This window comes from Amblyraja radiata, chromosome 21, assembly GCF_010909765.2.
Source record: "Amblyraja radiata isolate CabotCenter1 chromosome 21, sAmbRad1.1.pri, whole genome shotgun sequence".
NCBI lineage: Eukaryota > Metazoa > Chordata > Chondrichthyes > Rajiformes > Rajidae > Amblyraja > Amblyraja radiata.
This window is the reverse complement of record NC_045976.1, coordinates 32,551,565-32,568,291: the sequence shown is the minus strand read 5'-3', so window position 1 is coordinate 32,568,291 and position 16,727 is coordinate 32,551,565. Positions and strand designations below refer to the sequence as shown.

Below are 16,727 nucleotides of genomic sequence, written 5' to 3'. Positions count from 1 at the left end.
CCTGTAGATAACTCCCATTAAGGTCTTTTTGCCCTTACTATTTCTCAGTTCTATCCGCACTGACTCTACATCTTCTGATTCTATGTCACCCCTCGCAAAGGACTAAATTTCATTCCCCAACAGAGCTACCCCCGCCCCCTCTACATTTTCGATAGGATGTAAAACCCTGAATATTTAGTTCCCAACTCTGATCCCCTTGCAGCCATGTCTCTGTAATTCCCACATCATACCTACCAATCTCTAACTGAGCCCAAAGCTCATCCACTTTATTTCTTATATTTCGCACATTCATATATAACACTTATAATTCGGTATTCACCTTCCCTCTCACGCCGGTTCCTATTCCTATTACTTGGAAATGCTGCTGACATAATCTAGGCAGACAACAGTATGGACTTTTGCAGATACTTTCTCCATATGTCTGATGTGCTACTGCATGGGGAAGCCTATATATAAGCATGCCTGTAAAACACTTCCATAGTTCCATAGAGGGTTACTTTGTCACCCATGTGCCATTCATGCTACAACAGGATTCATAGGTCCCGTGAGGTCCGCTTTATTTTGTTATTTTAAAGGGGCATGCCAGTCTGTTGGTGGATCAATTCCTCTTATTTAATCCATAGATCTGTTTTTTTCTTGAACATTTAGCACAATGTAAGTAATGGGAAGTGGATATCGGATATCTTCAGATTCCTTTGAGAGTGCAATGTTTAATTTAGTATAAATATCAGGGGTCGGCAACCTACTGCCCACGAGCCGGTTCCGGCCCATAACCCAAAATCATCCGGCCCGCAGGCGTATTTTTTTTCAATTCGTTTTTGCGACCTGGGCGCTACAGCCAGTACTCCGGGCTTGGAGGCCACCAGGGAACTGCAGCTAGACCCGGGGTTCGCAGGCGACCTGGGAACTGCAGCTAGTCCCGGGGCTCGCAGGCGACCTGGGCACTGCAGCTAGTCTCGAGGCTCGCAACAACCTGGGGCTGCAGCTAGTCCCGGGACTCGCAGGCGAACTGGGCACTGCAGCTAGACCCGGGGTTCGCAGGCGACCTGGGAACTGCAGCTAGTCCCGGGGCTCGCAGGCGACCTGGGCACTGCAGCTAGTCTCGAGGCTCGCAACAACCTGGGGCTGCAGCTAGTCCCGGGACTCGCAGGCGACCTGGGCACTGCAGCTAGTCCCGGGACTCGCAGGCGAACTGGGCACTGCAGCTAGTCCCGGGGCTCGCAGGCGACCTGGGCACTGCAGCTAGTCTCGAGGCTCGCAACAACCTGGGGCTGCAGCTAGTCCCGGGGCTCGCAGGCGATCTGGGCGCTGCAGCCAATATATGGCGATAGATGTGGCCCGCCATCCACTCACAAACATGGGTCCTGGTCCCCATGCAAAAAAGGTTGCCGACCTCTGATATATATCATAGAAAGGTTTAACAGTTTTTCTTCTCGGTACCAGAGAGGAAAATGAATCCTGTTACTTATAATGGAGGAAGGGATAAGTAATCTCATCATACATCCGTAGAGATCTGAATAGAAAATCCCATTTATTAGCAATATTAGCAATAATGGTTAATCTCATTATGTACACTAGAAGGATTGACAGTAAATTTCACACTACATAGTGTAGGAGTGGTAAATTCCATTATGTGTAATAGAGGACCAGAAAGAGACCCTAGCTTTGTACGACACAGGGGCAAATGGTGAAAATTATTAGGGTTTAGTGAATAGTGAAAATCATGAGACAGATAGTGAATTCATGTGATATGCAAATGAGCAACACAGTGAATCCCGTTACGTACAGCAGAGAAAATAAAGTTTAATGTACTGTAGAGGAAAGATGGCAAACCTTATTTTCTACAATGAGTGGATAGTTTTATATGGCAAATATCATTATATAATTGAGGGGGTGACATTTTATCTCAATATACAAAACTAAGAAACATAATAAATTTCATGATGTATAACACGCAAATCCTGCAAGGATGAAGAGGGATGGATATTGAATCGATTTATATGTGATGGGTAGGGTATTATATTCTATTTCATATAATGCAGACAATTGTTATACTCATCAAAATAATGCATTGAATCCAGTTATATATGAGCAAATAAAGATAAGTTTCATTATATTCAATAGAAAGGACAGTGGTGAACAGTATTATAAAAAGTGGGTTGAATAATGAATTTAGTCATATTCAATAGATCAGACATGAAATCCTTTTATATACAGTGAGGAGATGGACAGTTAATCAATTTAGTAAAATTTCATTAGATCCAATTGAGATATGGATGATGAATTTTCACTGAAAGCCACAAAAGGTGAAACTGAGATAAAACATAAGGACAGGTGTTAATATATACAATATGAAAAGTCACTGAATTCCATGATATAGAACTGAGGGACTAACATTTAATATACACAGTGCATAATTACTGATTCTTCTTATATATACTTGAGAGAATTACATTTAAGTTTGCTTTAAGGACTAAAGTGGAAACACTGAGGGATGTAAGCTGGATCTCATAGTAGAAAGAGGGCAATAACCTAACTGTGTAAACTTGATTCAGACATGTTGAGTGAATCCTTTTATGGAACTCAGGAAAAGAAGCAGCGTCCTCAGCCCTTCAATCCTATTCCATCATTAGTAAGATTACAGCTGATCTATAACTCACTCCATATACACATTTCTAAAACTACCCAAGCAAAATATGAGGTGCTGCTCCTCCAAGTTGTGGTGGTCCTCACTCTGGCCATGGAGGAGGCCCAGGACAGAAAGGTCGGATTCGGAATGGGAGGGGGATTTGAAGTGCTGAGCCATCGGGCGACTACCCAAGCAAAATATGAGGTGCTGCTCTTCCATTTTGTGGTGGGAGGCAGAGGCAGGTGAGGCAGAGGTTTACCTGCACCTCCTCCAACCTCTACTATAGCATCCGCTGTTCCAGGTATCAACTGCTCTACATCGGTGAGACCAAGCGCAGGCTTCGCCCAACACCTCCACTCAGTTCGCAATAACCAATCTGATCTCCCGGTGGCTCAGCACTTCAACTCTCCCTCCTATTCTGAATCCGACCTTTCTGTCCTGGGCCTCCTCCATGGCCAGAGTGAGTCCCACCACTAATTGGAGGAGCAGCACCTCATATTTTGCTTGGGTAGTTTACACCCCTGCGGTATGAACATCGACTTCTCCAATTTCAGACAGTCCTTGCTTTCTCCCTTCTTACCCTCCCCTTCCTAGCTATTCAACAGCTTGTCTTCGCCTCTTCCTTTCTTTTTCCCACCCTGCCCCCATATCAGTCTGAAGAAGGGTCTCAACCCGAAACGTCGCCTATTCCTTCGCTCCATAGATGCTGCCTCACCAGTTGAGTTTCTCCAGCATTTTTGTCTACCTGTACCATATCAACTCTCTTTAACATTTTAAACCTCTATCAAATAATTCCTATCAAAAAGTGTCATATTGGCAAAAGTGCACAGTACTCCCCCCAAAGTCACAACATGTGCCTGGAACTGCACATAAAACTCTGTGATCTAACCAATGGTTTATATTGTTATAGTATATCTTCTGTCTTTTTACGGTATGCCTGTATTCCAATAGGTTTTTATTTTCTGAAATTGTCACTCACTAAATTTTCATGATCCATGTACAATTACTTCATTGGGTCTTTTTTGGTACCCCACTGCTTCTATCATGTCATTTAAATAGTCATGTCCTGCGATTTTTAGCTTCAAATTTGATGCTTAGATTTGCCAACATTTAAATCTTGTTTGGTAGGGATACCTATTCTCTCAATCTGTCAATATCTGTTTGTCAGTAATACTTTAATCTTTGGGTTTTGTATTTAATCATATTGACTATTTATGAATATCTGTATTTAATCATCTCGACTATTTATGAATATCTGACTATTTATGAATATCTACACTGTAGATGATATGTCTGAAGAAGCGTCTAAACCCAAAACATTACCTATCCATGTTCTTCAGGGATGCTGCCTGACTCGCTAAGTTGCTCCAGCACTGTGTTTCTTTTTTATCATCCACACTCTCTGCTTCTTACTTCTCAGTCAATTACCTAGCCAAGTCAGTAACTTGGCTTCAGTTCAACAAGGTGGATTTAAGCTATTGTGGGGAGTTAATTCTGTACTTTCTGGAAGTCTAATTAAATACTTTACTTTGAACTTCCCATTTCATATTTCTCTTCAACACAGGAGGCCATTCAGTCCATTGAATCTAAACCAGCTCACAGTGCAATTCCATCAGCCCATTAATTTCCCCTGGAACCTATTCTATCTACATTCCCATCAACTCTTCACAGATTTTGCTTCCCATCTTGACAATGGGCAATTTAAATTGGACAATAAACATAACAACCTGGCCTGCATTTATGGAGCATTCTCAGTGGTGTATTTACATTTGTATTTCTTAACTATAAGCAGATAGAGAATTTTTCCATTCACCCAGTTAATCATTCCCGAATCAATGTCTGTTGCAGAACTGAAAGACTGCTAAATCTAAAATAAGATGAACTAATGTGAACTTTGTTTTTCAGAAATCTTCTTCTTATTAGCTCGCGATCAAGAATAGCTTTCTTCAGCTCTATTGTTTGGGTTCCGACATGACTGATGACACCAAAGTGGCAAATCACAGGCGCTTCATTGATGTGGCAGGAAGTCCCTAGTGGGAAAGATGGGGTGGTATGCTCCTTCTGGCACTTCTACTAATCTTCTGCAACACTCAATGCCATTCTGAATGCTCCATCTCCACTGTGTGTGGTCATGGACCAAGGACTCTTGGGAGTATTTTCAAGGTGGCTTTGAGAAAACCATCAATATTTTTCTCTGGCAATTGGTAACTCTCTAAACACAGCACGAACAAAAAGGATATCCATTTCAGAAATCCATTGTTGGAGTGATTCATGTGAACAGCCCATTGGAACCAACTGAGTGTAGTTAGGACAATGCTGAGAATGTTGGCCTAAGATCGGCATTTAAGCCTTCAGCGCAACAGCCAAGCCTTTGGTCAACTAAGAAAATATCACAACATTGAATCTGGTCCAACAGACACAAGCGATTATTGCCCACTTATATGTTTTTAAACTTTGAACAATCTACAATGGGTGCCTCAAGGCAGTGGAAAGAAATCACCAACGGTGTATTAACAAAATCCTTCAAATCCACTGAAGGATAACAAATTAATGTCATACTAGAGCAAGGGGGACCCGTTGGGTCCCACCCCACCCCTTCAACGCGCGGTTGCGAGGGGGGGGGGGGTGGGGGCTGCGGCATCACACACACACTAACCACCCCAGAAACACACAGGGTGGGAGGGGGGAAGGGGGGTGAGAGGGGGGGAAGGGGGGGTGAGGGGTGAAGGGATGGAGACGGGGGGGGGAGAGGGGAGGGAGGGAGGGGGTGGGAGGTGGATGTGGAGGGGGAGGGGAGGGGAGAAGGGTGAGGTGGAGGGTAGAGGGGTGGGGGGGGAGAGAGGGGGTGCGAGGGGGGGGGGAGAGGGGGGGAGGGGGAGAGGGGGAGAGGGAGAGTGGAGGGTCACAGAGGGACAGGGGCACAGAGAGGGACACAGAGGCAGAGAGAGGGGTGCATGCAGAGAGAGGGACACAGAGGCAGAGAGAGGGACACAGAGGAAGAGATAGGGACACAGAGGCACAGGGAGGGAGGGGGGAGAGGGAGTGTGAGGGGGCAGAGAGGGAGCGGGGGGGAGAGGGAGGGAGGGAGAGTTACTCGGGTGCTGGTCAGCATCTCTCGGGTTGGCCGTCGGATTGCGAGTTATGGCGGGGGGGGGGGAGGTAACTCAGCCCTGGGGGAGTGAGGGCTGTGGGCGGAGTGGCATCAGCTACCGAAGTCGTAGAGCACAAGCCTCCCTATCAGGAGTCAGGCCCGAGGTAGGTTGCGGGTGTCGTTGACCAGAGCGAGACCCGCAGCGCTCTGAGGACTGTGAAAAACAGTGGAGGGCCGGCAGCGCACTCGCCAGCGTGACAGACGATCAGGCGGGGGAGACGGAGAGGATTCAAAAGCAAGCCTGTGACCTCCGGTGACCTCGGGATCTGCAGAACTTGCTCGTTCCTTCTGCAATAACGACCGCCGCCACCATGTTGTTGAACTTCAAGAAGCCCAGCGGAGCGCGCTGGACGACTTGATCACGTGTTCACGGGCTTCAATCTACGTAACTGGCTGCGCATTGAAAAGTCTGCACAGCTGGTCGCGAGGAGCAAAGGCATTGTGACGTCATGCAGCAGTTATATTTTAAAACAATTTTAGTTAAAAACTCGGGAAATAATTAACCAAATTTTCAGATGAGGGATTAAGGGAGAGAGAGAGGGGGAGGGAGAGGGAGAGAGAGGGGGGAGAGGGAGAGGGAGAGAGGGAGGGGGGAGGGGGAGAGGGAGGGAGAGAGAGGGGGAGAGGGGGGGAGAGGGAGAGGGAGAGGGAGAGGGAGGGGAAGAGAGGGGGGGGGGAGAGGGAGGGAGCGGGAGGAGAGTGAGGGACGGGGAGAGGAGGGGGAGATGGAGGAAGGGGGGAGAGAGGGGGGGAGAGGGAGCGGGGAGAGGGGGCGCAGAGATGGAGAGGGAGGGGGGAGAGGGAGAGGGAGGGGGGGACAGGGAGGGGAGAGAGTGAGGGGGGGACAGGGAGGGGAGAGAGCAGGGAGGGGGGGACAGGACGGGGGGACAGGGAGGGGGTCAGGGAGGGGGGGAACAGGGAGGGGGGGACAAGGAGGGGGGGACAGGGAGGGGGGGGGCTGGGAGGCGGGAACAGGGTTGGGGGGTCAGGGAGGGGGAGAGGTGAGGGGGAGAGAGAGAGGTGGGGGAGAGAGGTGGGGGAGAGAGAGAGGGAGAGAGAGAGAGGTGGGGGAGAGAAAGGAGGGGAGAGAGAGAGAGAGAGAGAGAGAGGGGAGAGAGAGAGGGGGAGGGGGATCGCAAGGTTTTTATCAAAGGACTTGCGAGAGGCGCAACTGGCAGCACGTTACGTTTGCAGCGGGAGGGAGGGAGGGAGGGGGGAGAGGGAAGGAGGATGGGAAGAGGATGGGGGAGAGAGAGGGAGAGGGCGGAGGGAAGGAGGATGGGGCAGAGAGAGGGACAACCGAACAAACGAACAAACAAACAAACTAACGAAGAGAGTTTTATATACTAGACCAAGTGCAGACCCGTTGGTTCCCCCAATGTGCGATTGAGGGGGGGGAGGGGGTGGGGAAGCATGCGGCGTCACACACATTAACCACCCCCACACACACACTGGAGGGGGTGTAATGCCCCGCGCGACAATAACTGCCGCCGCCATGTTCAAGCCGGTGACCGGCTGTGATCTCCGGTGACCTCCCGATCTGCAGAGCATTTTTAGAATGGGGGGGGGGGAGGGGGGTTGGAGTGGGCAGGCCGGCGTGGGAGTCCAGCTGCGGGAGGCGTGGCGCGAGCGTATTGGTGCTGGGCGCGGGGCTTTAATCCACAGCGGCGGGGGGGCGGCGCCTGCAGGCAGGTGGGCCTGGATTGGTCAGCATGTGGGCATTGTGACGTCAGCAGCTGGTGAGCGCCGTTTAGATTTTAAAAATTGAGTTTTGTGATCAATTTTATTCAAAATCTGGGGAAATAATGGATTTCTGAACTCATAAGTAACATCCCTACCGAAATGGTAAAAATAACCGCGTTTTTGCGTCTGGTTTTCGAGGAGATACGTTTCACATGCAAAATAACACACACACATCCACACACACAGAGTTTTAAAAGTATATTGATATGATATGGATAGAATCTCATCAAATAAAGGAAAGAAAACAATATTGGGGATTGACAGACATTAACATTGATATGACCAAAGGTGAATTCTGTTATACATAACTGAGTTTAGTTTAGTTTATTATTGTCACGTGTACCGAAGTACAGTGAAAAGATTCTGCTTGTGTGCAGTCAAAGAACATTTTATTATTATACATTATTAGTTAACCCTGTAGTAATAGTAGGCAGCATAATAGTGTAATGGTAGGGTTACTGACTTACAGCATTTGAGACCCGGATTTGATCCTGATTATGAGTGCTGTCTGTACAGTTTGTATACTCTCCCTGTGACCATGTGAGTTTTCTCTGGGTGCTCTGGTTTCCTCCCACATTTCAAAGATGTGAAGGTTTGTAGGTTGATTGACCTCTGTAAATTGTCCCCAGTGTGTAGGATAGAACTAGTGTATGGGAGATCGTTGGTCAGCGCGGAGAGTGGGCCGAAGGGCCTGTTTCCATGCTGTATCTCTAAACTGAACTAAAAACTAATGATGGACTGTGAATCCTGGTAAGAGCAATCACCAATGAATCACATCATGTGGATCATGTAATGTGGTCGGATGGATGATAATTCCCATTACTCACAACTGAGGTACTGACAGTGTATCTAGTTAGCACAACAGAGGGACAGATATCCTATTATATACAGTGAAGGAATACATAGTCAATGCTACTAAATATAATTAAGAAACAGACATTTAATTTTAATTTTTTTATGGATAGGACAGGTTTGGAGGGATATGGACCAAGCGTGGGCAAGTGGGACTAGTGTAGCTGGGACATTGTTGGCCGGTGTGGGCGAGTTGGGCCGTAGGGCTTGTTTCCACACTGTATCACTCTATGACTCTATATGGAGTAGCGGTATGGTGAATCCTACTGTAAAGAAGTGATGGTTGAATAATCATTTTTCATACCATAGATGGATTAAAGATTAAAATAGAAATAAATAAAGTGAATCTTCACATGATACAGATAAGAAAAGTGAGATACTTTAATGCAACAGAGGCATAGATAGTGAATCATGATATCTATAGTATTATTATAATTATATATTACTATAACTCTCATCTTGTTTGTTTGCTTGCTGGTCTGTGTTGTACTTTTATTTGCGCAAAAACGGTACACGATAGTGCTAGAATTTTTGACCCACCTTACTCAGTTGTCCTGTGGTGTAAATGAAACAAGTTTTATTCAGATTGATGGTATAGTTTAAAGGTTATTAACGTTTAAAGCTTAAATTAACAAAACAGCGCCCCCACCCGCGCATACGTGGTTGGGGGAGGGTTCCTGTGCGCGTCTTTACTGGAGTCACAAAGGGCAGCCAATGGGTCTTCTGCCGTGCCTGCGCAGTTAGGGCATTTCCAGAATTCAGATTGCCAACTTTTTTTCCAAATGGCGACATGGGTAAGATTACTTCCATTTTACTGTTGCTCCGGTTGGCGCTGAGGCTGGGACTACGTCTGCGTCTGCGGGTGTCGGCGGCTGACTCAGGGGATGAGGAGAGGCTGCGCTGATGATCCGGGGCTTGGGCGCTGAGGCTGGCTCTGAGGCTGACGGCTGCTGCTGCTGTTCCGGGCCCATGTGACGGGCTCCGGGGGCGGGGAGAGGCCATGCAGAGGATCCGAGGCCTGGATGCCGAGGCCTGGTTCTGAGGATGGTAGCGCTGCTGCTCCGGTCACGCAAGGAGGGAAAGGAGCGGCACCCTCAAGATGCTGGGGAGGTGAGTAGTGGGGGATTGAGGGAGAGGAGAGGGTAGGTAGGGAGAGGGGGGAATGTGGGGGAGGTGAGGAGATAGAGTGGGGGAGGAGGGGGAATAGAGGGAGAGGAGGGGGGAGGTAGGGAGTGGGGAATAGAGGGAGAGGAGGGCAGTTTGGGAGGTGAGGAGGGATAGTGGGAGGGATAGGGGGAAGGTGGGTGATAGAGGGATAGGAGGGGGGTAGGGAGGGGAGAGGAGATGGAGGGAGGGAGTGACTGAGGGTAGGGGAAAGGAGAGGGAGGGCAAGGTGAGGGATGAATTGAGGGAGGGGAGGAGGAGAGGGGAAAGAAGAGGGAAGGTGAAGAGGTTGTTGAGGGAGTGCGGGGGGATGAAGGTAAATGAGCCGCGCCTGCGCAGTTGGGGGCTATGGGTGAGTGGTGGAATATTGCATTGGGGAAACGGGTTGCGTTGAGGGAATGGCTGACTGGTGGAATATTGCGTTGGGGAATGGGTTGAGTTGGGGGAACAGGCCTCCCGTGTGACAGGGACCCAACGGGTCCCACTTAGTCTAGTATAATATAGAGGAACAAACACTGAATCTATTTTTTTACCATAAAGGAATGGATGATGATACCTAGAGAAAGCGAATGACGATGAATCTGGTTCTAACCAAACAGTGGACTTGCAGTAAACCACATTTATCTGAAAATGAGGAATGGATAAGTAAGTAAGTAAGTGAGTGAGTGAGTGAGTGAGTGAGTGAGTGAGTGAGTGAGTGAGTGAGTGAGTGAGTGAGTGAGTGAGTGAGTAAGTAAGTAAGTAAGTAAGTAAGTAAGTAAGTAAGTAAGTAAGTAAGTAAGTAAGTAAGTAAGTAAGTAAGTAAGTAAGTAAGTAAGTAAGTAAGTAAGTAAGTAAGTAAGTAAGTAAGTAAGTAAGTTATTGGCCAAGTATTCACAAACAAGGAATTTGCCTTGGTGCTCCGCCCACAAGTAACAACATGACATACAGTGACAGTTATGAATGACTCAGAAAACACTAAACATTAATAATAATAAAACATGATAAAACATGATAATGAATCTTGTTATATATAATGGATGCACATTGAGGCTAACTATATGTAACAAAGATATGGATTGTAAATAATTCAACATAAGTCAGAGGAATAAGCATTTAACGTTGTCATGCTGAAGATGATAGGCGGAAAGTCTATGGTAAATGCTACTATGACAGATATTACATTTTATATATAATGAAAAGAAAGGGTGTTGGTTATAAATGATAAAAAGTAGTGAATGGTGCTAGATACAATAGAAAGATTCAAAGTGAATTCTATTTTGTACAGTATAGAAACTACTGACCTAGTTGGATGCAACAGAGGGACAGAGAATGAACTCTACCTCATGCAATGGATGGATGAACTGTGAATTTTGTCAACACTCAATCAATGGATAAAAATCTAGTCTTGTTGTTTGCAATAGAGGAACAGGAACAGATAGCACATCCATTTATATATTATATGGAATAGATTGGCCATCCTATTCAAGACAATGGATGGATTAAATTCACTATTATTATTTGGGATGAATAGTGAATTTTGATGAATACAACAGAGAGGTAATCATTGAGCATTAAGCTTTCAGTGATATTGGCAGTGAATTCTATTGGTGCAATAAAGGAATGGATGGAGTACACTGTCATTCAAATAGAGAGTTCATTAATGAATCCAGTTATTTACACAGGGCTCGAATTTAACGGTTGCCCGGGTGCCATTGACCACTCAAAGCGTTGCCGGGCAACCTAAACACCGAGTCATTTTGCCCGGCTTGGCAACCAGATACTGGTTTGTACCGAAGATAGACACAAAAAACTGGAGTAACTCCGCGGGTCAGGCAGCATCTCTGGAGAAAAGGAACGCGACATTTTGTGTCGGCGGTGACGGCTGTATTGCGTGGGAAAGATACTAGATGCGGGGTGACGAAGGGTCGCAGCGAATGACGGCCCCCGAGCAGCGGCTCCATCTCCTCCTTCTCCTACACCCCGCCCGCCCTGATAAGGGCCGCTGCTTGCAAACCGGCTAACGGCGCTTTAAAAAAAAACTCCCGCACGCCGAGGCCGGGAGGAGGGAGGGAGGGGGAGGCCTCGGCGTGCGGGAGGGTTTGTTTTGAAAGTGCGCAGTTAGCGGGTTTGCAAGCAGCTGCCGCTATCAGGGAAGAAGAGGAGATGGATCCGCTGCTGCCGCTGAGCGGGACCCGTCATTCGCTCCGACACTTCTGAAGCAGCTGCACCATAGATCCTATAGCTATAGGATCTTTGAGCTGCACCGCTTGGCCCCGTTGGCTGGCGGAGGAGGGAGGCGGTGGCGAGGAATTCCCAATGGCCTAGGCAGCGGGGCGATGTTGTCCGAGGAGCGCTGACCTTCCTTCCTCCCCACCTTGCCCCCCTTCTCTCTCTCTCTCTTGTACGCCCACTCCACCCTCCCCCCCTTATCCTGGGACCCCTCCTCTACATCCAGCACTGATCCCCATTCCCGCCTCTATTCAGTCCTCACTGACATCCCCTGTGCTCCCCTCCCCATCTCCCCCCCCCCCCCCAATCTATTCATCCTGCGCTGATCACCCTATCCACCTCGCATTGATTCTCCTGCCACCCCCCCCCCCCATCCATCCTACACTGGTCCCCCAATTCATCCTGTACTTACCCCTTTCCCATCCATCCTGCACTTCTCCTCCATCCATCCTGTACTGATCCCCCATCCATCCTGTACAAATCCACGCATTCATCCCGTACTGACCCACCCCACCATTTACCCTGCACCTTCCCCTCATTCATCCTGTAGTGATGACCCATTCATCCTGCACAGACCCTCCGATCCATACTGTACTGACCCCCCCCCCCCCATTCATCCTGCGCTGATCTCCCCCCCAATCCATCCTGTACTGATCCTCCCATTCAAGAAGAATGGGGGGAACAGTCAGAAGAAGGGTCTCGACCCTAAACGTTGCCTATTTCCTTAGCTCCATAGATGCTGCCTCACCTGCTAAGTATCTCCAGCACTTTTGTCTACCTCTTCCATCCCATACTGAACCCCCCCATTCAACATCACTGACATCCCCCGTGCTCTCCCCTCACAATTTTACCTACTCCAACCAACACGTACTAATTCACCAGCCTCAATCCATCCATTCTGCACCGACTGCCTTCTAACCCCCCCCCCCCCCCCCCCCCCCCCCCCCCCCCGCCATCTACCCACCCCGCACTTTCACACACCCCACTCCCTGACCCTATTGTCCTGGAAATGTCTTCAGAGCGAACATTGAGTATGTTTGATAACGGAATGCAATCAAATGTGTTTTAATTCCCAATGTTATTATTTGTTTTAATCCATAAAAATGGATTAATTATATTGTGAACACGTGAAATATTAAAACCGCAGTGTTTCGATTGTCACTGCTACCGTTGACACGTTATTGCAGAATTCATTTTAACGGCAAATCAATGCTCTTAATATGGAATATCAGTACTGTAGTTATTTAATGAGCAACATTCACAACTATACGTACGCATATACATTACCATGGTCCAGGATTTTTTTTATTTTTTATTAGAAGTACAATAAGTTGCAGTAATACACACCACATATATCCCATTACATTTGTTGTACCCCTTCATTTTTTTAACTTTAAAAAAGATAGAAATAAAGGAAGTAAGAAAAGTGAGAAAGAGTCGTGAAGGTGCAAGAAAGTGTTGGGAAAAGAAAGCCCATTAGAAAAGGAGTTAGAGAAGAAAGTTAAGAAATAGACCCTAGAAAAGAAAGAAAGAAAGAAAGAGTAACAATCGCTCTATTATAAATTTAAAAATAAAAAAAACTCCGCAAAAAGGGATATACCAACCGTATTTTTCACCCCCCGTTACCAGATCCTGGCACCATTAATTTTTTAAATTACTATTGCACCTTATGCTTGTAAAAAGTCCATAAATGCAGACCACGTCTTTTGGAAGTGGTCTGCTTTGCCTGCTAGGAGGAATCTCATCTCTTCTAGATGTAATGTTTCGAACATGTTTGAAATCCACATTTTTATTGTTGGTATAGGAGCATTTTTCCAGAATTTGAGTATAAGCTTTTTTCCCATTATTAGCCCGTAATTAAGTAAATTCTTTTGAAACATGTTTAGTTCAGGGCTACCTTCCGTTGTTCCAAAAATAATCCATTCTGCTTTTGGTATGAGTTTTATTTTAAATAGTTTTGTGAAGATTTCAAATATTTTGTTCCAGAATTTTTGGATTTTTATACAAAAAACAAAAGTGCGCTATGGTAGCTTCATGAGACTTACATTTATCACAAATGGGTGAGACATTAGGGAAAAGTTTATTTATTTTTGTTTTTGAATAGTATAGTCTATGTAATGTTTTGAATAGAATTAGTGTATGTCGTACGTTGATCGAGCATTTATGCACATATAATAAGTGTTTATCCCAGCTCTCTTTTGAAATTTTTATAGCTAGTTCTTGTTCCCAGTCTCTTCTAATACCATCAGTTGTAGGTATTTCTATATTTAAAATAGTGTTGTATAAGTATGATATTAGGTTTGCTGATTCGGCCTTTGTCTTCATTGCTTCGTCCAGTAAGTCTGGAGGCATGTTATGATAGTCTTTTGTGTATTTTTTCAGATAGTCACATAATTGAAGATATTTAAAATATTGATTATATTTCAGTTGTAATTGTTGAAATGATAATAATTTTCCGAATTCATACAAGTCTCTGAGCGTTTTGATTCCTATTCTTTCCCATTGTGTAAATGATTTATCTATAGTAGAAGGTTTAAACGACGGATTATTGACTATTGGCATTAAAAGAGATAATTTCTTAATTTTAGATTCTGTTTTATTTGTTTCCAAGTTCTAATTGCGCTATGTATAATTGGATTTCTATTGTAATTTTTGTTATTCAGATTCATTGGTGAAAGGAGAGTCGCTCCTATATTACACGGAGAGCAGTCCTCTCTCTCCATTACAATCCAGTCCAGGATTTATTGACACAGGTTGATCATACGCTGAATAATTCAACCACATTTTTGTTTGGAAGTGGAAAGAACTAATAGAAACTGCATTAATTGCAATGTGTAAAAAGAGTTGAGATACTGTCTTATAATTTTGCTGCATGTCATTGTGGGATATGTCATGTCTTGATTGGTGAATGTTTAGTTTGTGACTTTATTTGAAGCAGAAATAATATGTGAATGCTTCATTGAGTATAATTCCGACTGTTAATACGCACTTCGTCCGAGCACATTATCGCACGCGTCATGCAAGCCATCTTAAATGACCACCTAAACTGTCATTTGGCAACCTAAAAAGCTGCCAAGGTTGCCCGGCTGGCAACAGGGAAAAAAAGTTAAGCGAGAGCCCTGTTTACAATATTAAAAAGACAAGTGAAAAAAGTACTATTTGTACAGTAGACAGATGGCGAATCCCACTATATGCAATAGAGCACGGATAGTGAATGACCAATGGAGGAACTCACATCAGAGGGTATCAACTATGATTTAACAATGGACAGTGAATCTCATTACATACATTAGAGTTACAAACAATTAATTTCATTATCTGAAAAAGGACAGATTCTGTAAATCTGTCGGTGCTGGCTCGAAGGGCCGAATGGCCTACTCCTGCACCTATTATCCATTTTCTAAAATAAATATGATGACTGGTTAACTGCGTTTTGAACAACAGAAAGATACAATAAATTTCATTAAGAAAATCAAAATAAAGGGCAATAACTCCCATCGATGACAATAAATAGCATTTAAACTTGATGTATACAAAGAGGACTGGGTAGTGTGTATATAAAAATATAAAGGGATGTCCAGGAAGATATAACTGAGGCACAAGTATTAAATTCAAATTTGTCCAAAAAATTGAAAGTCAAGACATAGGTTTAAGGTGAGAGGGGAGCGATTTGACAGGAACCTGAGGCGGAAATGTTTCACAAGGAGGGTGGTGGTTAATCTTGTGTTCGATATAGGGATGGATAGTGAATCATTTACATACTATGGATGCAGAGATACAATATTAAAGTACAGGTTAATTTGGTTACAAGAAATATGATAATGAACAGAGATACTGTACTTTATAAAGGGATTCATGTTGTACCTGGATAGTGTTATGGATATTGTGACAGAAACATTTTGTTTTCTTGTCAAATGCCAGCTGAACATATTGTGTATATATACATGCACATATTTATACATAAGTATGCACTTACAGTCACAAACACGCACATTTGCAGCGTCAGATGTACACAAGCACACACACAGGGACACACAAACACACACACACTTTCAAAGTTAAGTGGTGATGGCTGCCATGATTATATAGACATGGCTTAAGTATATTTTGCAGATATGTTATAGTACCAGTCCATAGGAAGTACAGTCCATTCCAGAAAGGGACGCTTTTTCAAATAGACCTTCATTTATTTAGTTCAAAGGTTTGCATTGAAATATTTTCAATATAGAGGGAAGTGGCAAACATATTTTTTTACTACAATAGCAAATATTTAACAATGATTCATTAAAATATTCTGTTGTCTGTACCCAGCTGCAGTGTACGGCTGCCTGCAATGATGAAGAATGAGGTGAATAGAACGTTGTCCATAGTAAAGCATGCATTTATCCTGCCCATCTCTTTAACATACGGCTATAACAATGGTTCCTGATCATGTTGCAAGAATGACAATCCTGAAGATGCAGAAACCAAGCTAACAACACTGACACTAGCTATTAAACTGAAATGAATTTGCAAAAGATTACAGAAGCAGTGTGGGAAATTCTCAAGACAAAAAACAAATTCCCATTCAGATGTGTACTATTAAGATTTCAGCTCAGTATGTGGCTGGGTACTTAACAAAGGGAAAAAAAGGAATCAGTAATGCAGCAAATCCCACCTTTAGCTCCTCGGAGGACAAAGCCATATCCCTCGTTCTCTTTTTTCTGAAGCAGTGCTGTCTTCTCTTCGATGACATAATCACTGTGAGAGAAAGAGAAGAGGGGTGCTGGATTACTTTTCACAACCATCTTCAAAAGGTGATTACCAGCATTCAGCAGCAGCAAAATCTTGACTGTGTGTGTGTGTGTGTGTGTGTGTGTGTGTGTGTGTGTGTGTGTGTGTGTGTGTGTGTGTGTGTGTGTGTGTGTGTGTGTATGTGTGTATTTTCTCCAGTAGAGTGAAATGTGTGTGTGTGTGTGTGTATTTTCTCCAGCAGAG

General features: G+C 44.9%; 1 protein-coding gene across 10 annotated transcripts in view; it reads right to left on the bottom strand.

Moving 5' to 3' along the window:
- shank3 (SH3 and multiple ankyrin repeat domains 3) overlaps positions 1 to 16,727 on the bottom strand; it is a 541,235-nt gene that overhangs the window by 188,072 nt on the left and 336,436 nt on the right. For all 10 annotated transcript variants that reach the window (XR_004415240.1, XR_004415241.1, XM_033039988.1 and 7 more), the window contains exon 15: positions 16,408 to 16,490. Coding sequence is in view for 8 of the 10 variants with exons in the window: in XM_033039988.1 (XP_032895879.1) it covers positions 16,408 to 16,490 (83 nt within the window). In the remaining 2 variants the exon portion in view is untranslated. The remainder of the gene's footprint in view (positions 1 to 16,407; positions 16,491 to 16,727) is intronic.